Source organism: Pezoporus occidentalis, unplaced genomic scaffold (assembly GCF_034315485.1).
Source record: "Pezoporus occidentalis ecotype Australia unplaced genomic scaffold, CSIRO_AGI_Poc_V1 ctg18, whole genome shotgun sequence".
Lineage (NCBI taxonomy): Eukaryota > Metazoa > Chordata > Aves > Psittaciformes > Psittacidae > Pezoporus > Pezoporus occidentalis.
The window spans coordinates 6,590,706-6,616,745 of record NW_026913640.1 but is presented as its reverse complement, the minus strand read 5'-3'; the positions used below and the strand labels follow the sequence as shown (position 1 = coordinate 6,616,745).

Here is a 26,040-nt window from a genome sequence, read left to right as displayed (position 1 = left end):
GTATTTCAAAACCAGCCTGGTCCAGCAGCCAGGTAATAGCACTATATGCTACCAAGCAGGAGACCGAGTAGCAGCTTCCAATACAGCCTCACTGCAGTAATGCACGGGAAATGAAACTGAAAGAGCTGATATTGGTGGGAGCAACAGACATGGAACAACAATAAATGAATAGCACAGGATAGAAGACTTCTTACCCTGTCTGGAATCGGATTTGAATGGTAAATGAGAAATAGGGAGGGGAAGGGACAAAGGAGTCTGTTTTAAACATCAGCATAGACTCGCCCTACCTCTTTCCATTACTATCACGAAGCATGGCTTTTCCCAGTTCTCTCGTCTTCATCTCCAACTCCTGAACTTGCTCCAGCAAAGTTTTATGGTAGGTATGCTTGGCCCTGTACCACAAGGAAAAGATAAAAAGAAAAACAAGAGAGCCATATGAACATTTCCTTTGCTACAAAACCTCAATTTTATTTCTCAGCTGAGAGGCACAGGGCCTTCCCTTGAAGGATTTGGGACATAAGGCACAGTGTATGCATGTCACTTCAAGTTCACAATACCTGGGAAATATTACATAAGAAATGAGAAATCCAAAGGACTTCAAATTCAGCACAGCTTGGCTGCTTCAACACAACACTCAAAATCTATCCAGCCAGCAAAGCTATGGGACTATGGAGACCTGACACCACTGCCGTGGGACTGCTCAGGACCCAGGCACTCAGACAAAAGAGCTGGGATTCATTGAATATTCATGGCAGTAAAACATGATTCTATCTGTCTTTTGAGCTATGCATGGCACTGCCCTGAAAAGCTGAGGAGAGTCTTGGATAATAATTGCCATTCAAGCCCCTTTATTTTCATTTCTCAATCTCACATGACTTGGAAAGGCACTTCTTTCCCCACTGAGCTTTCAAAGTGACAAGTAATAAGACTGGCTGTGTCCTATTTGCTTGGCTTGGGGATTCAAAGAACAATCCATGTACGACATGCGCAACCAAGATTTGAAGAGCAATGTTACTCATGAAGAGTATTTGGGCCTTTTTTCCATAGTTTCACCTACTGCTGCAGCGCTATTACACCTAAATTACACTGTTATAAAGGAGAGAATTTAGCCCCCTCTGCCTTGACATGTACAAAGCAATAACACAAAATGCAGGGATCTTTCTCCAACAGGCAGTTTTTGATCAGCTTCCTCTTTTGTGTCACTTAAAGGAGGACAAGTGTCCCATGAGATCATATTGATTTGCATATGACTGCACAATAAGCCTGAAAACAAGATGGAGCCAAGTCACTGAGACACCACTTACTTCATGGCATTAAAATAATATCCTTCAACTCTGAAATGGCAAAAATCTCCAAGTTTTACAAAGATCTCACATGCGGATACTATAATCTTTAACCAATGATGTAAAACATCAAATTCCCTCTAGCAGAAAAATAATAACTGGTGTATATGTTATTAAAATATAATGAAAATGCATTTATTTTTAAAAAGCTTGATTCTTATTACTCCTTCCATGGGGAATAAGACACAAAGACCACAAAATCTTGCTGATATTATTTTAGATGACAGTGCCTTGATATTAACACTAGGTTATCCAAGTCCTTGGGTCTTTGTGTTGATGAATTAGGCCCCAAATGTGTCAAAATAAGCCAAAATGAAAACTACTTTTCAAAACACATCTGCATTTAAGAGAAAATTGAGCTATATAATTCTTACAATCTTTAAAGCTGACTTCACTATCACACTCTTTGATTAAATACATTGACATTTTGACCTTGAACTCATCTTTTACCTTTTAAAGGGGCCATACCTAATATTGCAAACTTGAAGACTGAGCATATTTGGAACTTTGAAAATGCTTTATAATCAGTCTTCCCCACAGGAATCTACAAGTTATTCAATCTCTACCAAGGTTGTATGTTTATCTTGCCATACACCATAAGAGATGAGAGATGTTTTTCTTTTCCTTTAGAGAGAATATTGAATTTAAAATTTAATAGGACAGAGCCTGACCTACGAAGTCCAGCACAGCACACAGAGGCACACAGAGGCATTGCACTGGTATTTTACAATATGGAAAAGATTGTCCTGAAGTTGTGGGTACTGAAGTATTTTCTAAGTAGTGTGAAATGATGAAATATATGGGCTCTGCTGTGGCTGTGTATCGATAAAGCAACAATAAACCCACAGGTAATTGTTATGTATTGAGTCACTCCTTCACTTGGAAGCAAGAGCATCCATGGAAGAGTCAGTAATTAAGTATTTATAAAAAGAGTCTGAGCTGACCTATCCATGTACAAAAATATGATATTACAATTGTCTCAGAGTCTGGGCTGGCTCCCATCAAAGTCAACTGCAAATATTCCATGGACTGCTGGCAGCAGGACTGAATACTTCACGACAGCACATTATTAACTTTTGATACACAAAAATACAGGTGGAAGTCTTAGATTTTACCTTGTACTTTACAAGTGGCCCTAGATGCAGGATCAGCCCTTAATAAATTATGAGATCTTGTATTTGCTGTTACTTTTTGGCTGAAATTTGATGCATTTCATAAAGACAAACTCACCTTTTCCTCACGCACTGGGACATTAAGACCATGGGCCATATGAACAGGCAAAGGTTACCTTTGTAATTTGGGTGGCCCTTCCCCTTCGGAGCCAGGGAAGTGCATAGCTTCACTTTGCTACCCTAGGAGAATATTTGGGGGATTCAGGAGGTCAGAATCTGCCAGGTTACATTAATAAACTTTTCTCAAACCTCTGTTCTGGCTTGCAAGACTCAATAACATTTTAGGAGTCTTCTGCTCCAGGGACTGCAAGTGTGTGCAAGGATGGGAAGAGCTCCCCATACTTTCTCTTACTTATACTGTGGGGCTGGGAAGTGCAACATGCTTCTTCCCCCATGGTAAAAAAGTACACAAAACTTTGGATAATGATTGGACAGCTCAGGAAATTTTTCACTGTAACACTAAGTATTGAGACAGCAATTATTAAGCAATTCTTGCCCTCTTGCCTGATTTTGCTGGAATACACTCTATGTTTTTATGATTCCCACATAGCTTTGTGGCTCAGCTATTTTGAGACTTCCTAGCACCAGTGACACATATTCAAGTGATGTGTGCCAACTTTGAGGAAGCACTCACCTTATAAAGCTCTGTTCATTTCAATGGTAGCACAAGTGGGACTTTTATAAGGCAAAAATCAAATACAAGCCACTGAATTCAGGATAGTGGACCAAAGTTAACAATGTGGTATTGCAGCCAAGTGTTAATAATAAGCTTCCTTCTCTTTTAAAAGAGACTTTTCCACATTTCCTTGATTCACTTAAAAGAAAAAAGAAGCAAAAAGCCTGTTGCTGCAAGGAACATGGGAGATAAGAGGTGCGTTGACAGCTGCAGCCTGTGTAACAAAGGGAACATGTAAAACTAGCTCTTGCTTCCAGCATTACAAGTTTTGATAGCAGATGCATCACAGCAGTTTAGAAACAAAGATTCATATGGGTTTGAAACACACGTTCTTATCCCTTTTGACCTTTTTCCAGACAAAAACTCTGTACTGTATTTATGCTTCTCTGGCAGTATTTTGTACTGAAATTAGGCATGTACCTTTTGGATCACATAGATGCTCTTTCTGTAGACATATGCTTCATGTCCAAAAGAAACTGAAAGGGATAATTCCATGCCCATGAGAAGTCAGAGCTGCTGGAATTTTATGGCCAAAACCAGATTCTGAGATTCTGCTGAATTACAGACAGCAATGTGGTGTAACCGCTGCTGTAGAAATGTGCCGGCTGATTTCCAGAGGCCTTGGGCTCAAGTTTTGAATGGCAAGCTCCTTGGAAAGGAAACAGACCTTTACTCCTTCCATATGGCAATGCTGATAGCTGTGTCATTTCATTTATCCTAGTTAAAATGTTAATGGTATTAATTTTTCAGTGATGGGTTAAAAAAACCCAAACAGAAGTCCTGCTCAGAGAACAGATTTTTTGCTTAATGTTGATAGGAGCCTCCTGTTTAAAATCTGTTGGGAAAATATCTAGTACATCAATCATGCGTGTTTGTCTTGAGAGCTTCACAATCTCTGTGCATTCTTGGTCTGAACCAGCGAAAGGATTATGTTGCTGATATTTCTCTATGAAATATTAAAGAACAGGCTGAGTCAGTAAGAGCTTTAAATGAGTAATAGCTGAAGATGAGCCCGCCTTGGTCTGGCCTGTTTTACAATTTTCAAGTCATTCTTGCCAAGAACTGATAAGAACAGAGGACAACTTCAGGACAGCCAGCTATCATGAAAACATTTCAAAAAATAAGGTACAATCTCAGACACTAAATATATATTTGATCCCTGATGCTGCAAACAGTCCAGCTCCTATTTAACTTTAATCACAAAAGTAGTCCCACTTACCACTAAGCAGGCAATTTTAAATAATGCCTGACACAAGAGCAGGCCTGTTATACTAAATTAATTCTAAGATTAATTTCTTTTTATCAGAGCTTTAAGAGGCAGGTCATAGACATAACCAAGAATCTCAACTTAAACAGTTTGGCCTCAGCTATAAAATTTTAGGATATTTTTCAACTGGAGAAGTTAAATGAGTGTAACAAAAAACCCTCTGCTGCGCTAGACTATTGAATCATTGTTTGGCTTGAACAGAAATCTTATATTATAATACCTAGTTTAATTTTAGCAATATAGCTCGTGAAAATTAAGCTGAGGAAGAAAATAGGAAAACATTTAAGAAGTACTTTATGATTGGTAGATTTGCCTACTACCAGTTTCATGCAGCTGTGCTATCAACCCCACAGGAGAAAAAGACTTTCAGTTATATGCACATGAGCTGACTCAACCTTTTATGCCGATGTTAGGAACATGCCGATGTTAGGAACTGTCTTCAGCAAAGTTTCTAGTTTTTTCAGTACTTTCTGCATTTCTTTGTAAAGAAGACTGGTGGCCTTGGCAGAGTTAGGTTTACAGCTGGACTCAATCTGAAAGGCCTCTTCCAACCTAAATGATTCTGTGATTCTAAGAATCTTCCTTGGCTGACTGACAGCTCATCCCTGGAGCAGAGTTACATGTTACAATGCTTTCACTTTGAGCCTTTGTGTCAAGGGACAAGCTAACCTATATACCCCTCTTCACTCCAGCTAGGATCTGCCTTTCTGCCCCAGAGCTGGAATGTCCTGGATCCTTCTTGCACCAGGTTATTACACATGCCTGCAGTAAAACCTTCTTGGTTGTAACATAGCTTTCCATGCGAAAGGATGAAAGCTTCTGGTGTCTAAGACACTTAAAAGCAAGCTGAATAAAACACTAGAAATTCTAAATGAAAACATCACTTCTGCATTTCAAATTGCAATGGTAGAGAAGGTACGTTGCTTCTCTTTAAATCAAAGTTCTTGAATTTGTTTGCCTTCTACAATGCTTGGAAACCCCAGAGTTTTGAGAGAACAGGATTACAGAGGCTTGTATTTCACAAGGGTTGTTCCTCCTCTCTGGGCAGGGAAGGAATTTTCAGGCACAGAGCGCAGAGCATTGCTCTTCTCTCAGTTAAGTTTTGGAAGACCCACTCTGAAAGGAAAACCCAAAGAGCAGCAGACAAACAAGCGGGAGCTTACTGGGTATGGATTAGAGTCTACTACCTAACCTCAGTCAAACTGAACAAATTATTTGTTCCTTTTTAGTAATAAGAAGTATCTTATGTCTGATTTAAATTTGCCTTTAACAAAAGGGCAGACAACACAAATAATAGCATGACAACACACCTTCATTACTCCAGCAAGGCTGCCTCCTTCAGATTCAGGACTAACTACTCACTCTCTCACATAGCTGGTTGCATTGGCAGGTGAGAAATTGCTCCCACTTGGCTTTGCTCAGAGATATCCCAAAGGAGTATCACTGTTTTGCTTTCACTGGAAGGCTTTATACTGGACTGGACAACATATGCATACAGAATAATTCCCGTAATACCGAGAGGACTGTTCAAGACTTACGCTGTCCATGCCACGTCTTTAACAAGGCATGCAGTGGGCACGAGAAACAAGCCAAACCAGAAGTATCCACATCTCAACACCATTCCAGCCTGTGAGGAAACAAACAAATAAATCATGAGTATTTTCAAGCCATGACATGTTAAGTGGTTTACTAGCAAAAAGGTAGCATGATGGCATGAAACAGGTACTGCATCCATTATCTGGGTGATGTTGAAATTTGGTAGTGGGGGGAAGTCTCATCAACTCTTAACAGAAAATAGGCCTATAATTAACAAATAGCAATGACATTTCTCATTGCAGCCATGCCTTATGATCTCAAATTACTTAGAAATTTTCAAAGAAATCAAGTGTTTCGATTAAATCCTCCACTAATTTGTGGATTTAGACAGATACATTTTCACTCATGAAGAGCACCATAAGTATATTTAGCTTGCACTTTTGTGCATCTTTTGTGCCTTTTGTTTACTCTCTTTCTACCCACTGCTCTAGATTTCTGAGCAGCATCAAACTGACATGGAAAAAAAATTACATTTTTCACTGAAATGTTTGTCATATTCCATTTAAATACAGCACTTCCTGTTCAAGCTACTGCTGCCTCAAACTCAGGGTGGGAAACACTCACTCCTGTCCCACAAATAGCTTTTTTTACAAACAAAGAGCTCAAAGTTTATATTTGTGTTTTTCTCGTTGTAAAGCTTGAAGGAAAAGCCTGATAGGATCTGAGAAGGAAGATATCTGGAAACCCTGCAGATCCCAGCATACACACGTAGTTACGAAACTAAATTGAAAAACAGCACTATTTGCAGAAATTCTATTTTAGGTCATTGGAGTCTTTCACAGATAAATTAATGCTGAGGCCTGGGTTTGCTACATAGAAGACTTGAGAGGACCTCACCACCTTTTGCCATATCCCTGGCATATTCCTTCCCCAAAACCTTTACTTCTCAGGATTTTATGTTCCACATACAATGCCCACACGTATACCAATGCTCATGTGTGACATTGCTGAAGGCAGGGAGGCCTATACCCATGGACACCACACTACAGCAGCTGCCTCCCCAGTATAACACAGGCTTGGCTGGCTCAGCTGTGCCTCTGTTGTATCACACAAGAGAGCAGCAGCCTGCAATGCTGAAGTGTCAGGATATTTCACAGACAAAGTTGAGCTACAGAACATGGAACCATACAAAACATCTACTAGCCTTTGAAATAAGTTGTGAGAACACAAAATTTCTAATTATACCCTTCTGTGGTTGATCACAACAGAAGGAACTTCCATTACTCACCACAGCAAAGCTTTAAAACTGAGAAAACCCATCACATTGCATGGACAGGATGCCCATCAGCAGCACCCAACACCTTTTCCCAGTGTTGATCTCTGTCTAAATTGTCCACCTCACAACTCAGACATATTTAGCAGCAACTTGCCCTTGGACTGCCAAGTAGTGAGTACTTCCAAAAGCATTTTTCACTTTTGAATATTAAATCCTCCACACTGTTGCTGGACTGACTGATCAGTGATAAATCTTGTACTGAAACCAAGAGCAAGCTAGACTGTGCTAAAACATTTATGGATACTTTGCCACCCACCCAGACAGTAAGCAAACACATTCCAGCCCCAGAATCAGCTCTCAGTTATTTGTGAACCCTCATGCCTACTTTCACATGAGAATGCCAGAAGCATATGGGCATTTTTGATCTATGCTTATTTAAGGAAAAGGATGTACAGGAATAAGAGGGAAATCATAACTTTATTGTTAGCCAAAAAGCTGAACTGTAATAACACAGTGGCAAAACATAATGAGATTTATCCTCATGCTTTGCTTTTCTTTGGCTGTGACCCTGCAAGTGCTAGGAGTCTAATCACATCAGCATTTCCACTGAGCACCCTTCCATTGTCTGTGCTAATAAAGACTAAAAGGGGATGTACAATTCTATATGCTATTTTCTGCTATTTTTGCTTCAAATATTTTATGTTCCACTTTTTGCCTTTGTAGCTGAAAGCAACTTGACACACCTGGAAAGTACAGAACAGAGTATGTGCTCAATAGAATTTTAAATGCTATTATTGTTGCTAGAAATGTTGACACCTTGATGGCTGCGAATTTGGACATCCCACATGTTACATTCAACACCCAAAAAAACCACCAAACCAACCCCTCAAACCACATCCTTTTTGCCTGCAATTATGCATTTTTTTTCAAGTATTATTCTGTCCAAAATCTGCATCATTAACAGTAAAGGTATTAATCTCATCTGAACCCTGCCAGATATTAACTTTTCTACTGGCAAGCCTTTTTCTACACAACCCTTCCCAAGATTTTACTCCATTCTTCAGCTCGTAAGGAAGGTTTCTTTCCTGCTCATCTCTGGTTTCCCTTTGGAGTGATAAGACTGCTATGTTGCATGACAATGAACTGGTTTGTCTTGCATGCGCAGCTCTGCCTCTGAACTCTGCCTCCTCTCTGGCAAGGTTACACCATCTGCTCACAGGATGGGAGACCCTCAGCAGAGGATTCACTGGAACCCACCCAATATTGTTCTGGTGACATCCAAAGGCAGCATTTTCAGGGTATTGCCAACCCATGGGATACAGGGTTGGCTTATGGACAGAAATTATAGTAGGAACACTTGTATATCACAACAGAACCTTCCTCAGGCTTCATGGCTGTTGCTGTGCTCCATTCCAGTTGTTCAGCTACTCATGACAGCAGTGAAGACAGTACTGCAATACATCTACAGTGAAACACAGCATTTCCATACGCGGTCTCAATGAATAACAACCTTCAACTATCAACTATCTCTCCCAGATAAGAAAAGCAGAACTACTAAACAGGAATCATCACCATATTTATTTTTCCTTTTTAAGAAGGTCACAGAAAGGAGGCGTAGAAATAGTCTTTTTTTAAACAAATCCAAAATTTGACCAGCTCTGTCATCACACAGGCTCCACGATACGCAACTGAGGCATTTTTCTTCTGTCTGCTGATGTAAACATTAGTGACTAGCACATCCAAAGCTAACTACCAGAAACCATTAATCACATGGCACCCCAAACCCACTTGAGACTAATGCAAGTCTTCCTGCTGAAGACATTGCAGCTTAATCTGCTGCCATCAGTAGACCCCTTTGCAAGCACTGATGAGGCTGCCACAGTAAAATCGCTCATTTTAAAGGAGTGATAACGTTTGTTAAAAGGATGGGAACAAGAAAAGAAAGAAAACCTTGGCTCCAATTATTTCACAGCTGAAGAGCAAACAGTTTAGGTCTCAATACCTTTAATCTCCTGTAGACTGCTTTTGCAAGGGTTTATTCTTGTTGGTTTGGTTTTGGGGGAATGTTTTTTGTTTTAAATCAAGGACATGCTCTACAAAGACGCATCACAGAGAGAATAAATTGTTTCAAAAAAACCCTGAAATTGCAATATGGAATACATTTCAACCTTTTTTCTCCATTTTACTATTCTTTCTTAATATGCAAATAAGCATCATTCATAGCTCTACTGTTCCACCAACACGTGGTGCTACCATTTTCAATAACAACTTCCCAGAAGAACAAGGCGAAGAAAGGCATGGGAAGTCGGACAACCACTCTTTTGGTATTATTACCACAGCATGGTTAGACAGCAACTGGGGACCCATAAATGACAAACCAAACAAGTGCCTCAATCATCCTATTCAAGAAAGGTTAGACAAAATTTAAATTCACATTTTGAATGACAAAAGCTTTCTTCATTTTCTCAAATATCCTCTGATAAAAGTTGGTCAACAAAAACATAAGATTATGATAGAAGCAGCTGGCTTTATAGTTACAGTGTGACAAAAACGATTACCGAAAGCATGCCTGGATCCTGATCACAGCTTTCTCCACAAAGCATACATGAGGACCCATTAAACTGCTCAGTTATGGTTTCACATTAATTCAGTGCCAGCTTTATACACTAGGGATCCAAGTCTAACCTGCAGTCAGGTGAGCACAGTCAGATGCTCACTTTAGTCCCTACTAGTCGAACCCCATGGGTGACAGTATGGCATTACCTTTGGCAACACTTGGGGAAGGAGGAGAGAGAGAGAGAGAGAGGATGTCGCATGATTATTGTCAGTGATTCACACAAGATAACAGCGCAACAAATATTCACTGCCAGCACTGAGATACTATTTATCTAGACACCTATGACACTGCAAGAGTGACTGTAGGAGCCTTGGCCCTGCTGCTCTGCCTCAATAACCAAAGCAGAAAGCAGCATATCACCAGCAGGAGTTAACCTCACCTTAAGGTCAACTGAGATGCACATCTCTTCCAGTATCTCTCCTCCATCAGTTCTAGACCAGTGGCTTGGTTTGAGCCCACCACTCAAGAAGGGCTAAAGCTGGGGCAGAGGAATTCCTGTTGGTCACTGCTCCGATCCCATGTTAGGCAAGTCACTTAGAAGCATGTCTGTTATTCAGTGAGGACAGTTTTCCTCAAAGCCTGTCTCAGCCCATCACTCTGAGGTGCTACTCCTAGGGTCTTGGTCTCAGCCATTTCCCCACAGGGTGCTGCTAGCTTGGCCAAACAGTGGCTCACCTGATGGCATGCGGTATGGACAAATATATATTAATTGCCATAAGAAACTCGGGCATCAACACTGGGACACATTACAGCAATGGTCCTAGTTTGGAAGCTACTGGATTCCTGAGAAAAATTGCCTTTCATTTGCTCTGTAGACTCAATAGGGCTGATTCAAAAACTGCTTTAAAGGTCTAGGAAATATTTTCAGTAGGAATTAAAACACACTCTACCCCAATCTTGAAATTATTGCACTTTTAGTGACATTACAGCTTAGACATCTTTGCTGCAGTTATATTTTTAATGCTTTTCATGAGACTGAATTTGGAGCCTGACTACAGTAGCAAGAGGAACAGGTTCCATGCATGAAAAAAATATCACAGATGATAAATAATATCACTGTGCAAACTCCCCAGCAAATATGTGATACATTTAAACAGTTTGCAGACCATTACCCAGCCATCTTTTCCTTTAGAGGGGTGCACTCTGCACCCTCTGCATGTTCTGAGTCATCTTAAGACTGAATGTTTCCATGCACTGGGTAATGTTCTTCTGACAAAAGACCTGGAAGTATAATCTTGAAAGAGAAAAAATATTAAATCCTTATCAACCAACAGGCTGGATAGATCTTAAGGAGACATCGGACTTGCCACATACAAACAGTGTAAGCACATGCCATGCAACAACAGGTAGATTTTGCGTCGTAGAGCAATGAGTTTTTCTTAAGTTATTCTGAAAGCATCAACTAGCAATGGCTTTCTCCCACTTTACATGATAAAACAGCATTTGTTAGATTCAGTCAAAACCTCCTACTACTTCTATTAGCTTATTTGGAATCATAGAATCATAGTATAATTAGGGTTGGAAAGGACCTTAAGATCATCTAGTTCCAACCCCCCTGCCATGGGCAGGGACACCTCACACTAAACCATCTCACCCAAGGCTTCATCCAACCTGGCTTTGAACACTGCCAGGGATGGAGCATTCATAACCTCCCCGGGCAACCCATTCCAGTGCCTCACCACCCTAACAGGAAAGAATTTTCTCCTTATATCCAATCTAAACTTCCCCTGTTTAAGTTTTAACCCATTACCCCTTGTCCTATCACTACAGTCCCTAATGATGAGTCCCTCTCCAGCATCCCTATAGGCCCCCTTCAGGTACTGGAAGGCTGCTATGAGGTCTCCACGCAGCCTTCTCTTCTCCAGGATGAACAGCCCCAACTTCCTCAGCCTGTCTTCATACGGGAGGTGCTCCAGTCCCCTGATCATCCTCGTGGCCCTTCTCTGGACTTGTTCCAACAGTTCCATGTCCTTTTTATGTTGAGGACACCAGAACTGCACACAATACTCCAGGCGAGGTCTCACAAGAGCAGAGTAGAGGGGCAGGATCACCTCCTTCAACCTGCTGGTCACGCTCCTTTTGATGCAGCCCAGGATACGGTTGGCTTTCTGGGCTACGAACGCACACTGAAGCCGGCTCATGTTCAGTTTCTCATTGACCAACACCCCCAAGTCCTTCTCCGCAGGGCTGCTCTGAATCTCTTCTCTGCCCAACCTGTAGCTGTGCCTGGGATTGCTCCCACCCAGGTGTAGGACCTTGCACTTGGCATGGTTAAACTTCATGAGGTTGGCATCAGCCCACCTCACAAGCCTGTCAAGGTCCCTCTGGATGGCATTCCCTCCCTCCAGGGTATCAACCGAACCACACAGCTTGGTGTCATTGCAAACTTGCTGGGGGCGCACTTAATCTCACTGTCCATGTCAGTGATAAAGATGTTGAACAAGACTGGTCCCAACACCCATCCCTGAGGGACACCACCGGTTACTGGTCTCCAGCCGGACATTGAGCCATTGACCACAACTCGTTGCGTGCAGCCATCCAGCCAGTTCTTTATCCACCGAGTGGTCCATCCATCAAATTGATGTCTCTCCAATTTAGAGACAAGGATGTTGTGTGGGACAGTGTCGAACGCTTTGCCCAAGTCCAGGTAGATGACATCAACTGCTCTACCCCTGTTCATCAGCTCTGTAGCCCCATCATAGAAGGCCACCAAATTGATCAGGCAGCATTTCCCCTTAGTGAAGCCATGCTGGCTGTCACCAAGCACCTTGAATGATCAGTATCTCCACTCCATGCTATTCTACAGCATACAATACAAATTCTGTTATAATTACTGAAATATGTAAGACTCTTAAAGTGCTACAAATAACAGACCTACCTTAAAGATCATCTACATTAAAATCCCAGTGCAAAGAGATGCTAGGGCTCATTCATGGTCACACAAATCAATTGCAGAGCTGGGAAGACTGTCCCAAGTCCCTCAATTAAATCATACTACACAGACTGAGCCTACTGAAGCCCAAGTATGAAATACAATCAACATCCAAGAATGCATTCTCAAGGATTTTCCCTGTTCACATTGGAACATAATCTACCCTCCAAATGAGTAGAGCCTATTTTATGAAAAAGCTTAAGAACTTTTTCCCCTACTATAACTGTACCAGCTCCAGGCTGACAGATTTACTAGTTTCAGGGCTGACAGGTGTGATCAACAGGTTTACCAGTTCCTTCTTCAACAAGCATCTTGGCTGGAAATGTGCCTAAAGAATAACCCCTTTGGGTTATTGGCACAGAGGTAAAGAATGAGGCAGAAGCATTTGATTCCCCCTCCTGCTTACACCACTGGGAGTCAGGAGTACCTCAAATGAAATCAGTGGAGCTCTACCACTGAAAGGTTAGCTGGATATTTCCATGTCTGAAATAAAGACGTGCAATGTTTTCCATAATGTAAGAGTTTTCATTTAAAAATGACTCAGATGAAAACAATGACCTCACTGGCTGGCTGGATTTAACACAATGACACATTGGTTCAGTCTCAAACCTATTTCCTCCCTCTCCCAGTCTCCACTCATACAGCCCTATTCCCTTGAGAGCAGTAGAAGGAGGAAAGAAAAAAAATCAGATACCTCTCTCAGATACTTTACCCATTTTCCTTAATTTTGTCAGTCATACTTAAAACCATATGGAAGTCTAGAGTAAGAAATTTATCCATTGTCTAGCTTCCATGACACAGTTATCAAGCCTATTGGTAATTTTAACATAATACCTGGATTTAAATGTAGAGAGGGACAACAGGAACAGGACTTTGAGAAGAAAAAAAACAAAAACCAGCACAGTATCACAAAAACATATACTCACATTCCTAGTAGAACCCAAAATATTTTAAGATATGGGTCTCCAGCAAGAAGCTTCACATTACAGAAGCTGCTAGTTGCAATAGTTAAAAGAAAGCATGAAAATACAAACTAAAGTACAAAAATGCCCCATAAAAATACAGTAGTAGCTCAAAAAAGACAAATCACCGGAAGTTCTTCTAGAAAAATCCTGGAATTTGCAGTACAAAGCTACTAACCAAGAAATTAGCATCAGGGGGAGAAATCAAGCAACAAATAACCATCACCTCCAACCCAACTTCACATACACTACTGCGATTTTAGAGAACCTAGTTAAGAGCTGTAACTCCACAGTAGCACAGTGGAATCCTCATATTTCCTACTTCCTTTTATTTTCTTCTTAGGAACTTGCTTTCCATAATGGAGTAACACAGCAAATTAGCAACCTATTTTTATTGTAGTTCTTAATGTAATTTACAGAAATTAATATTTGATACATAAATTAATATACCTGTGGCCAAATGTGTCCCAAAGGGTGTTACTAAGCTCTGTTTTGTGTCAACTAAAAATATATTCTACATATACAGCCTCGTCTAAGAAAAAAAATACTGTTTCATTACTTAATTAGCATAAAACACTACCAATTAAACAAGGAGCCTGCCCGTTTTATTTGCCATTATTAGTCTGACAGCAGAGAATTAAGAAAATTAATCAGATGATGTTTTAATTTGATTTCATGGTTCACCGGCAGTGTAAACTCTGAAGCAAATTCACGCAGCTTATAATTTCTTTTTCAATATTGGTTACATGAACCTCAACAAGAAATGTAAATGAATGTTTCTCCAAAGTCATTTGGAGAAGACTGATGGTTAAAAATTAGTAGTAAGATCATGCTCCAAATGGATATAAGTGGATTCCTAAAAATTTGCTACAAAGCACAGATCTGATTAAACAGATTAACCAACAGATCTGATTAACGTTCTCCTTAAAGTGCATGAAATGCCTCCATAAATCCTTATGTAAATGGTACGAGGTGCTAATTATTCTTCCTGGCTAAAAAAAAAAATAAAAAATATATATATATGTAATTCTGTATTACTCTGAGTTCCCTCAGCACAAACTAAAATTACTGAATAAAAGAAATTCCTCCCTTTACATTTGTTCTTGTGGACCATGAACACCATGGAAAAAAACCTGAGGCAGGGGACACTATTGATGGTATCCAAGACTTGCTTTTTCTCACCTGAGTCAGGTGATACTACTCCAACTCATAGAATCATAGAATAGTTAGGGTTGGAAAGGACCTTAAGATCATCTAGCTCCAACCCCCTGCCATGGACAGTGACACCTCACACTAAACCATCGGACCCAAGGCTCTGTCCAATGCAGCCTTGAACACCCCTAGGGATGGAGCATTCACAACCTCCCTGGGCAACCCATTCCAGTGCCTCACCACCCTTACAGGAAAGAACTTCTTCCTTATATCCAATCTAAACTTCCCCTGTTTAAGTTTTAACCCGTTACACCTTGTCCTGTCACTACAGTCCCTAATGAAGAGTCCCTCTCCAGCATCCCTATAGGCCCCCTTCAGGTACTGGAAGGCTGCTATGAGGTCTCCACACAGCCTTCTCTTCTCCAGGATGAACAGCCCCAACTTCCTCAGCCTGTCTTCACACGGGAGGTGCTCCAGTCCCCTGATCATCCTCATGGCCCTTCTCTGGACTTGTTCCAACAGTTCCATGTCCTTTTTATGTTGAGGACACCAGAACTGCACACAATACTCCAGGCGAGGTCTCACAAGAGCAGAGTAGAGGGGCAGGATCACCTCCTTTGACCTGCTGGTCACGCGCCTTTTGATGCAGCCCAGGATACGGTTGGCTTTCTGGGCTACGAGCGCACACTGAAGCCGGCTCATGTTCATTTTCTCATCGACCAACACCCCCAAGTCCTTCTCCGCAGGGCTGCTCTGAATCTCTTCTCTGCCCAACCTGTAGCTGTGCCTGGGATTGCTCCCACCCAGGTGTAGGACCTTGCACTTGGCATGGTTAAACTTCATGAGGTTGGCATCAGCCCACCTCACAAGAGTGTCAAGGTCCCTCTGGATGGCATTCCTTCCCTCCAGCGTATCAACTGAACCACACAGCTTGGTGTCATCAGCAAACTTGCTGGGGGCGCACTCAATCCCACTGTCCATGTCAGTGATAAAGATGTTGAACAAGACCGGTCCCAACACCCATCCCTGGGGGACGCCGTTTGTTACTGGTCTCCAGCCGGACATTGAGCCATTGACCACAACTCTTTGCGTGCAGCCATCCAGCCAGTTCTTTATCCACCGAGTGGTCCATCCATCAAATCGATGTCTCTCCAATTTAGAGACAAGGATGTTGTGTGGGACAGTGTCAAATGCTTTGCCCAAGTCCAGGTAGATGACATCAACTGCTCTACCCCTGTCCATCAGTTCTGTAGCCCCATCATAGAAGGCCACCAAATTGATCAGGCAGCATTTCCCCTTAGTGAAGCCATGCTGGCTGTCACCAAGCACCTTGTTGTTTTTCATGTGCCTTAGCATGCCTTCCAGGAGATTCTGCTCCAAAAGTCATAAGATAGTTTGAATTTTCTGAGATGTCTCCAATTAGACAGTTGTACAACACAATAAAATCTTCTTCCATATTTCAGTTTAAGATGAACTCACATTTGAGGATGTGAAAGAGTAGGCCCATGGGTCTACTCTGCTGATGGGTGGTGACGTGCCACGGTGCTGTAACTTCCCTGAGCACAAATAAAATATTTATCGAAGTGTGATTCCCAGTATCAAAGTGAAGTCACTCTTACAGCTACTTTTTTTTTCTTAAAATCTTTGCAGTTTTCCCATTCTTCCCCCTCAAATTAACAGAAGCATGAACAGAAAGAACAAAGTAAATGTGAAACAATGACTTTGATAGACCTGACAGTGAAACAATTTGTCTTGTTCACTGTATCATGCCCTTCAGTATAAGCTTCTACTCTGCATGTAAAAAGAAATGTATACTTTACGTTATGTGTCTCCTTGTGAAGTCAAGTTAAGCATGTAACCACACTTGTTTGCTGCCTATAACTTTTTCTGTGCAGGTTTTAATAATAGCCACTCTTGTATAGTAGCTGTGCCCTTACTTAGTAACTGTGTCTTTATCATGAAAACTGCAGGGGAAAAAATTAAACTTTACACAACCTACCTTTGAATTTAAAACTCAAAGTGAGTAACTGTGTTTAGCAGAAGCCATTCCCTGCCAGCAAAGATATAAGATATTAACACAGCCTGCCAAGTTACACCTACAAAAGAGAGTCAGAACCTTCAAATTTCCTGGCTTTGTGTGCTGAAATTTTCCAACTGTGCTACTGCAGCAGCACTGCCTTCCTCACATAAACCACATTTGTTTTCAAGGTACTCCCCCTCTTCCCCAGTATTAGCAAAATAGCATCCCTGAGTAAAAAGGTGCTCTAAAAAGAAAAGAAAAATCACATTCAGGAACCATTGTCTTATTCCAACCTCTGCCATGGTTTCATGGTATGAATTTGGGCATGTGTCCTAAACTCACAAAACACAAACAAAACATAGTCAACCTCACTGAAGTGTTTTGAAAATAATTTTTTAAACAACCATTTAAGTAGGATATTAAAAAAAGCACTTCTTCAATGTTAGTATCATGTAATACTTCCCTCATGTCACACAATTGAACCATCTTAAGGAAGTGGATTAAAAAGAAAACATCAACCCTACTAAGATACATTATTAAATACTTCAGGTAAACATAATTAGGTATCTAATCCACTCACCTGAGCCATTTAAACAATTTTGTTCTCTAATTGAAGCTGCTGATCAAAACAGCACATACAAAGAGCTGGAGTGGCCAGTGGCAAAACTCTCATCAATAGTTCAGATTCTGCACATTGTCCCCACATCTAGCAAATAAGTTGACTTTAGTAAGGCTGCTGCTCTCCAGGGCCCTGAGCTAGCGGTTTAGATGGGGCATGCAGACACCTGCACTTGCAGCTTGTCAAAGTACTGCGACTCTGCACACGGTTTGCTGCTTTCAGTGAGCTGCTGCACTGAAACCCACAAGTGGAAATCACTGTGGTTTTAGACATTTTGGTTTTAACTTATTTTCTGATATGCTCTGAGACACCGATTTGCTGTGCCTTACATTTTGTAGGTTCCTTAATAGCTCAAGAATTCCAGAAAATGGCTGATAACCACATAGCATGAGTTAGATCTAGTAACTGCAAGTCTCAGAGACGTAGATATTTTCCAGTTTTTCAAGTTGGGCTATAGGCTTATAAATCAATAAGCAGGTTGGATTCTTACCAAAGTCAATAGCAGCTGAAAGTCCATCACTTTCACAGAGAGGGCTCTGCATTCTGCAAAACCGTGTCCTGTAAACTCAATTTTATAGATCTTCATCTGTTCTTAATCCATTATAGCAATGGTTGACTTGCATCAGATAACAGTCATTTCTTCCCCATGCTCTAATTCTTCAGGAAGAGGAGTTTACTAGCTCAGTCGCTACGTATTCACCTAAGGTTTTATCTTCACTCCATGGTTATGTTTTAAAGCATATTCTGCATGCAGTTAGCTCAAGGTTTTATTTACTGTCATACTATCCCTCTTGAAGGCCTTAAAGACTTCGGGTTATTTTAACATGACTACATTTCAACTCAGATCAACGGAGTCTTACCACAAATGAGTACTTTTCCCCTATAAAACCTTGGTTCTTTCCTTCATTTTCATTCCCAGAGCAGTTTACTTCATTGCTTGAGCACATCCAACTTCGTCATACAGCTATCATGTCTTTGTGCCTTGATCTATGATGTACAAAGTACATCTGCAATGATTCCCACCACACCCTCTTGCCAAACCCTGGAGATGCACCCTGTATCTTCCTTCTTTTACCCTTTACCGAAATCTTCATAGCAGCAGCACAATATAGCAGCTATTTACATGACTTCTCGTTTCCACATTCCATCGCAAATCACTGCTACACATACCTGCTCTGAACCAATAAATAACTGCAGCCAAAAGTTAGCTTCCTGGCCCACAGAAATGCCTGGCAAGCCTCATGGATATGTGGTGAAGTGTTTGATCCATTAGGGGACACCTAGTGCTGTGGCAGTTCTATACCACTTGGCCTTGGTCAACTTGTGCCACCCCGTTTTCCCATAGATGGCTGATTTCTGAGCGTAAGTTATTTAAAACACAAGAGTCAGAGGCACACCTACCACTGAAGACAGACAGTCCCACAGGAAACATTCTCTTAATCATAAAACACCGACAAAATGACAAAACTACCACAAGTACTCGTCCAAGGGGAAGAGGCTCTGATGGATGCCCAGTCCCAAGCCAGTAAACCCAGCTACCTCCTGCTTACACACCTCTTCCGAGCAAGGCAGATCAGGCAGCCTTTCCAGCCATAGCATATGGGGTAGCACTATTTTTAAGACACCTATATTGTCAGCTTCTTCACTGGGAATGACACTGTAGCAGTGTGATACCATTTGGTGCACTGACTTTATTTTATTACACTGATTTATGCCTTTCCTTTAATTACAAGGTACCAGGGGAACATTTGGTTTTAATTCGGATCCTCAAGCCCTCCGAGACCCATTTCAGCTGACTCCTCAGCACAGGTCCAGCAGGCCTTGTCTGCATCTCTACAATGAATTACTTCCGCGATCCCACAGCCCAAAAGCCTCCCTGAATCCTTCCCCCTAATCCCCAACATCTGTTCTGCGTCCAGGCCGGGCTGTGGCAGGGACCCGCCAGCGCCTGCTGTCAGCGTGGCCGCAGATGGGTAAACACACCAGTGCCCGTGTCAGGCTGCCGTGTGATTTCAGCTGAGAGCTCCGGACGTGGAGCACGGTTCTCATTTAGAGCATTTGTAACGTCAAGGAAACACCTGCTAAGAAACTATCCAAGATAAATTTACCATGAGCCTTTTAAGAAAGAGAAAAACCTGTGATTGACAGCAGCAGCACAAGATCCGACAGCAGCAGAATTCAAAGCCCCGTTACAAACCCCAACCAATTAAATACATAAACAGCCCCATTTTTCATTTCAGGGTAACAGTTACTATTTCATTTCTCATCTTCCACTTAAAATAGATGCTCTCCACGCTGGATGGCTGAAGTTTGACCTATTTTGACCTGGTTTATTTTCTTCTGCGTGCAAAAAAACCCTACAATGCCATGTTGTGTCTAGTTTTAAAAGGAACGCTCCCATACGGTTGGCTCTTTAAAATCATGTCAGCAGCATATCATCATGAACAGTTTTAAAATAGTTTCAGCCTGGCTAGTGAAAAAGGTGGCTGATGATATGCTATTTAAACCCTGCGAGGTACAGTAAGTGAAAATCAGTAATTTTAGAGTTAACCTGAAAATAGCATTGAGATTTTCCAAAGCTGTATCTGTGACATTGGAAGCAAACCCCAAAGTCTTTCAAGTCTTCGAGCATCAGAGACAAGTGGCATTTTTAAGGAGTTTGCCACCAATCTTTTCCTTTAAGCCATTGTTTTCCCCCATTTAGGGACTCTGGAGGTTTACCTAGGCTGATGGTGGGGACCTCCCTTTCTCCCCATGCAGACATCTGATCAGCAATCGCAGTGACCAGCCCCATGCAGGCTGTTTACTAATGGTTGTGGTATTTTTCAAGAACACTTAAGTGACTTTGGAGAGCAGGTCACACTGATGTTCAAGTAGAAGTAGATCAAATAGTTGCAATATTTTGCATTTCCCAGCATCTTTCTATTCAGGGCTCTCCAGCAAGAACTGCGCTACTAGTTTGAGCACCTATCATGTAGGAAATCTTACTTCTCACGTTGTAGGTACGAAAATGCAACATTCATAGCAATTAAGGCAGCTTTCTCTACATCACACAGCAGTTTTGGGCCAAGGGTAGGTGAAGGTAGCTCCACCCGCAATTTTCTTGGTAGGCAGAATGCCAGAGGCACAATGTTCCTCCAGGGAACACCCAACACCCTGTTGCTGTGCCTGCACCAGAGGATTAGATGAAAAATTCCAGTCATGGCATAGCATTCCGCACAAACTATCTCTTTTGTCTGAGTCAGCAGACTTTCTCACCAGATAACCTCTGTTCAGATTTCTAAATTCTGCTTGGTCCGGCTTAATCAAATCCTTTATCAGAGTTTCAGAAAACAAGGTACCACAGGGTAAGTGGGAAAGGTCCTTGCACAGGAGAGTAATCCGTTAGATAACACAAAGCCAACAGCAGGACTACAAATACAGTGTTCTTAATGGAGAAAGATTACAGAAGCATAGAATAGTTTGGGTTGGAAAGGGCCTTAAAGCTCATCTAGTTCCAAACCCACTGCCATGGGCAGGGACACCTTCCACTAGACAAGGTTTAAAGCCTTGTCCAACATGGCCTTGAACACTTCCAGGGATGGGGCAGTCGCAGCTTCTCTGGGCAATCTGTTCCAGTGCCTCACTACCCTCATAGTGAAGAATTCCTTCCTTATATAAGGATCGTGATAAGATAGTGAGATCTATTAAGATCACCAGGGGAATTCTACAGACAACTGTGCTATGCTTTGTGCCAACCAAGATATTCATAAGATGGTCTAAGAAAGGGCTACATAGTAAGGCAATAGTTTGAGAGGATACCATCTCCCAGTTGAGCACATAAACCAATAAAAATGAACCAGAAAGAATGACAAAAGGACTTTTTGCATTAAAATAAAATGTAATGTCTAAGTGAAAAGCAATAGACATGGAGAAAAATTACAGTAGTAATAGTCAACTGAAGGCCTAAGGATGCAACCCTGTTAAGCAGCAGTCCAGCAAAGCAAATGACTGCTAGCATTTATTAGGAGTGGGACAGAAGCAGCCTGAACATTTTGCTGGTATTAAAAAAAAAAAAAAAAAAAGCCAAACAAAAAACCCCCAAACAACGAATGACCCTGAGCTTCATCTACGTGCTCCCTTCATTCCAAAGAGGAGAATTTTAAAAGGTTGAGAAGAAAGCAACAAAAATAACCAGAGTATGGCGTGGTTTCACTGTGAGCAATGACTAATGTGATGACTTTCCTGTTTAGGAACATGGAGGAGAGAGATACTACATAGAGGCCTGTAAAGACAAGAATGCAGAAAGCAGGTAAAGAAAACAAATGGTCCTTTCCTCTTCCAGTACACCAGAGGACACCAGATCAGACAGTCAGTGGCAGGTCCAAAGCCAGTTAGAGGTAATACGCTTTCACATATATAGCATAGGATGTGTGCAGGTGGACCACAGCAATCACATTACTTGAAAACTTTAAATTGAACATAAAATTACATTGCTTCCTGTAAAAAAACAAAACAACACAAAAAAACCCAAACAAAACCCAAAACAAAACTAAAAAAAACCAACTGAGGTTTAATAAACACAAAAGTATTGTTTCTCAGTGTTGAAATCCCTGAGCTGCTTAGAGCTTGGAGACTGACAACACCACAGTACCACCATTATATATGGTACCTTTTCTGTTCTTATACTCTTCTTAATCATCTGCCACTGGGCACTGTCACAGCCAAGACAGTAGGCTAGATACTTATACTGGAACCAAATATGCATTATTTGGATTGCAGCAGCTGAAGGCTGCAGATAAAGGAAATACTGAGAGAACCAGGTATAAAACATTTTTTCTCTATCATTAAATTAAATCAATTGGGCAATTTTGAGAGGACCTATAACAGTGAGGGGCCCAATCCCGCTGATACTGCACTGACCCCGAACTCATCATCTTACTCATATACCCCAGATCCACTCTGCTTCCCCTGCCTTCTAAAACTCACTCTTCCATTGCTCTCATGCTAAATTTTGTAGTCTAATAAATTTGTGTTCAACCTTCAGGTGATGACACTCAGTGAGAACCAGACTGCTGGAAACCCTAACTCCGCTCACAGCAAGGCATGGTAGCCACTGGTCTCAGTGATACTTAAATCCATTGCAAGAGTTCTTCAAAACTTTTAGTACTTCTTAACAGACAAGTAAACTAATGATAAAGCAATGAGCATTTCGATCAAGAAGTGAAAGGGAGAAAGTAACTCAATGTAGACATGTGTTACACAGAGCTTCTTAACATTTTACCAGAGTGCCAGGCTCTAGGGTTGAGCTCCCTCAAAAGTGACAAGCTTTTTGTCCACAAAAACACATGTTGCAACCAGCTTGCGCCTTCCTATTAAATGTGCTCGGCAAACTGAGGCTTTACAATCCCTTTTAGGGAACTATGCCCTTTTAAAAGGCACAGACCTGAACACAGCTGCAGAGGTGTGGTCCTCGGTAAATACTCAGAGTATCATTGTATCACTTCCTCCCTGCAAACACACATCCAGCCCAGCCTGATATGAAAAAGGGTGACTTGGAGCATATTCTAAGCACCCAAATCAAAACCTGCAGTCTCTTCCCCTCCTCATTCAGAGACAGCCACACACAGAGAAGGATGCTGAGAATCTAGGCTGTGCAGGAAAATGCTCACAAAACAAATCTCACAACCATACACAAGTGAGTAATCTGGATTTTGGCTTACTCAGGTTTATGGGAACCAAAACCAGTGTTTTAAATGCTTATTTTTGCTTTCCTTTATTTTTAATTCAGTTGGCCTTAGGCTCCCAAGCCTACTGAATTTGAGACTTATTTTTAGGATAACTGACCTGAAGAGTTTTCCTACCTGCTCTGCCCTTAAAGTATGCCCCAAGTTTGTTCACTCTCTTTTACTGTTTTATCACAGGCTTGACAGCAATGTGGTAATCATAGAGGAAAAGTCCCCTTTCTTTTTTTAACAACCTGATAAACATTAGCCACACCAAATAGTTTCAACCTCACCTACAGACTCAAGAGGCCCTCCTGTGAGGCTCAAGATTAGGTGAGATAGGAGTCTTTACTTCAAGGTTGCACTCTCCTATTTCAGCTCAGCTCTGAAACTGAGGCTTTCAGAAAGGGCTCCTGGCTCCCACAATAAGCTCATTTGCTACAGGCAGCAGAAGCATTATCAAAGACCTCATTACAGTAATCAAAAGCTGGAGCTGTTCTACAGCTGGCAGGAAAAATGTAGGTTTGCAACACCAACAAATGCATCCAATAGCTTCTCAAGTCTCTAAACAGGCCAGGAATTTGCCAGGAAAAAAAAAAATCCAGAATATTTATGATAAACCTCCCCCATCCCCTTCGAAAAAAAACCCTAAGTCAGCAGGGAAGTATTGCTGAAGCAGAAAAGATTGCTAAACTCAATATAGCAACATGGTAGCACTGCACTAATGAAGTCATACTGCTTTGCATAGGGAAAAAGGATTATAAACCTGTGCAGCAGGAAAAAAAATGCACACATAGCTCTGAAGCAAAATATTTCAAAGAGGGAAGAATCTGTAACTTTTTCTTGGTGCTGTTGTTATATTCTAGATCATTCACGAAACAATCCAAGCGAAAAATAAATATAAAGACAGCACAGTGTGGAAAGGAAGATACAGCCAGAGGAAGATTTAGAGCATCAATTCCCTGTTAATGGTTCAGATTAATTCAGATGGGATATGGTCACAAAGCTCTAGGGATTCACACATCTCTGCCTCAATTCAAGGCACTAATAACAAATCAGTATTTTAGATAAGACTCTATAAATATTTAAAATTTTTAATCTTTTGAGTGCCAAGAATAACATTTCCCTTCATGTCCCTGCTTTTCCCACAGCAACAATGATGAGATTGCTCATCTGGCATTGCTGGCACCAGCACCACGTCAGGTGGTTTTAGTAGTGGCAGTCAATTAACTTAAAAAGTTACATCTAATTGATCCATTTCCTGCTCTGATAAACAACTGTAAACAAATTCTTCTCTTCAAAGGAGCAGCTTTGTTCACAAATCAAAAAAGGAAAGGGGCCATCTGAATCAGGCTAGTCACGGCTGTGTCAGGGGCTTTATTATAAACACTATTTTTAGGCCTCTAAATAAGTGATGTGACATTAGATATAATGAGCCAAATACCTCCCCAGTTTAACACGATGGCGGCGCTTCCTCACAGAACAATCTTTGGTTTTTCTTTTTTTAACCTCTTCTGTGTTACTGACAGCAGCGTGTGTGTATATTTACATTTGGGTTGATTTTCCTAACCCGTATTTAGCCTTCCTAATTTATGCTCTCTTTTGGTACAGGAAGCTCACTACCGCCCTTCACTTATATTTTAGTTAGGTTCAGTGTCCAGTTCCTGTGTCCCAGCAGAACAACAGCCCTAGGTGAAAAGCAAAATCCAAGTTACTTCTGTTTCTGTTTGCAATTCCCACTACAAGACGCCCACCCCCACCATTTTAATAAACATGTAGTTTGTGGTCCTTTTCCAAACCTTTCAAAATATAGCTAGGAAAAATTTCACTGTAAACTTCAGGCTTTTATGCTGATTTGAAAGATGCCACAACATCCATACAGTTAACCTGCAGTATTGTCAATTCCTCCACAACCTTTACTTAAAAGCCATACTATAAGCTGTACCTCACCCTACCCATTCTGCCCATCTGTCATTTTGTTTTCTTATCCACAGAATAAAATTGCAATACAATGATCATGAAGATACTTGCTTGTATCTAAATTATTTCAGATGCAATGATAAAGCATGCTACAGAAACAAGTATTTCTGCTACTAGTATACTCTGCTCTGGCAGAGAGCCAGAAATTCTTAAACATAGGGGATTAAAATTGCCACTGTCATTTCATTAGCAAAAGCAGTTGTTAAAATAATTAGGAAAAGGCAGTCTGTTGTATTTTTAATTTTGATATGGTCACATATCTTAGTTCATGTCTACTTTTATTAAAATGCACAATTCACATCACTTGAGAAATCAAGTGATTGATTTCGTAACTGTCAGCTGCTATGCCTGTTTTGACAGATTGAGGGTGTTTCCACATCCATTTGCCTCAACTAACACAGCCTGAGACAGCTATTAGCATGCCAGTATTGATTATGCATTTTCAGAAGTTAGGTGCCTTCCGTTAATTTTCCAGTCCAGACATCCTGCATTTTACCTGACACAGTTTTAAAGACAGGAAATCAAGCCCAAATGCAAATTGGTAAAATAAACAATATAACCTGACCCCACATGCCATTTAGCAATCAAGTTCCAGGGCATGCTCATAGGAACAAGGTGTTTCCTATAAGCCTGAAAAGACCATATCCAAACTATTTTACCAGGCAGCAAAAAAGCTGCATCTTATTTACAAACCCAAGAGCTCAAGTGTGATATTCCAAGACTGACACTGCCTAAAATTGTAAGTTCTAGATATTTAATAGTCATAAGTCTGGAGAATCAAAA

At 41.1% G+C, this 26,040-nt stretch overlaps 1 protein-coding gene across 4 annotated transcripts in view; it reads right to left on the bottom strand.

Annotated features, from left to right (window-relative positions):
* Positions 1-26,040, bottom strand: part of ATP8A2 (ATPase phospholipid transporting 8A2) — a 325,549-nt gene that overhangs the window by 23,695 nt on the left and 275,814 nt on the right. For all 4 annotated transcript variants that reach the window (XM_062615166.1, XM_062615167.1, XM_062615168.1 and 1 more), the window contains 2 exons: positions 5,997-6,085; positions 288-392 (listed from right to left, as the gene is read on the bottom strand). In XM_062615166.1, the coding sequence (XP_062471150.1) occupies positions 288-392; positions 5,997-6,085 (194 nt within the window). The remainder of the gene's footprint in view (positions 1-287; positions 393-5,996; positions 6,086-26,040) is intronic.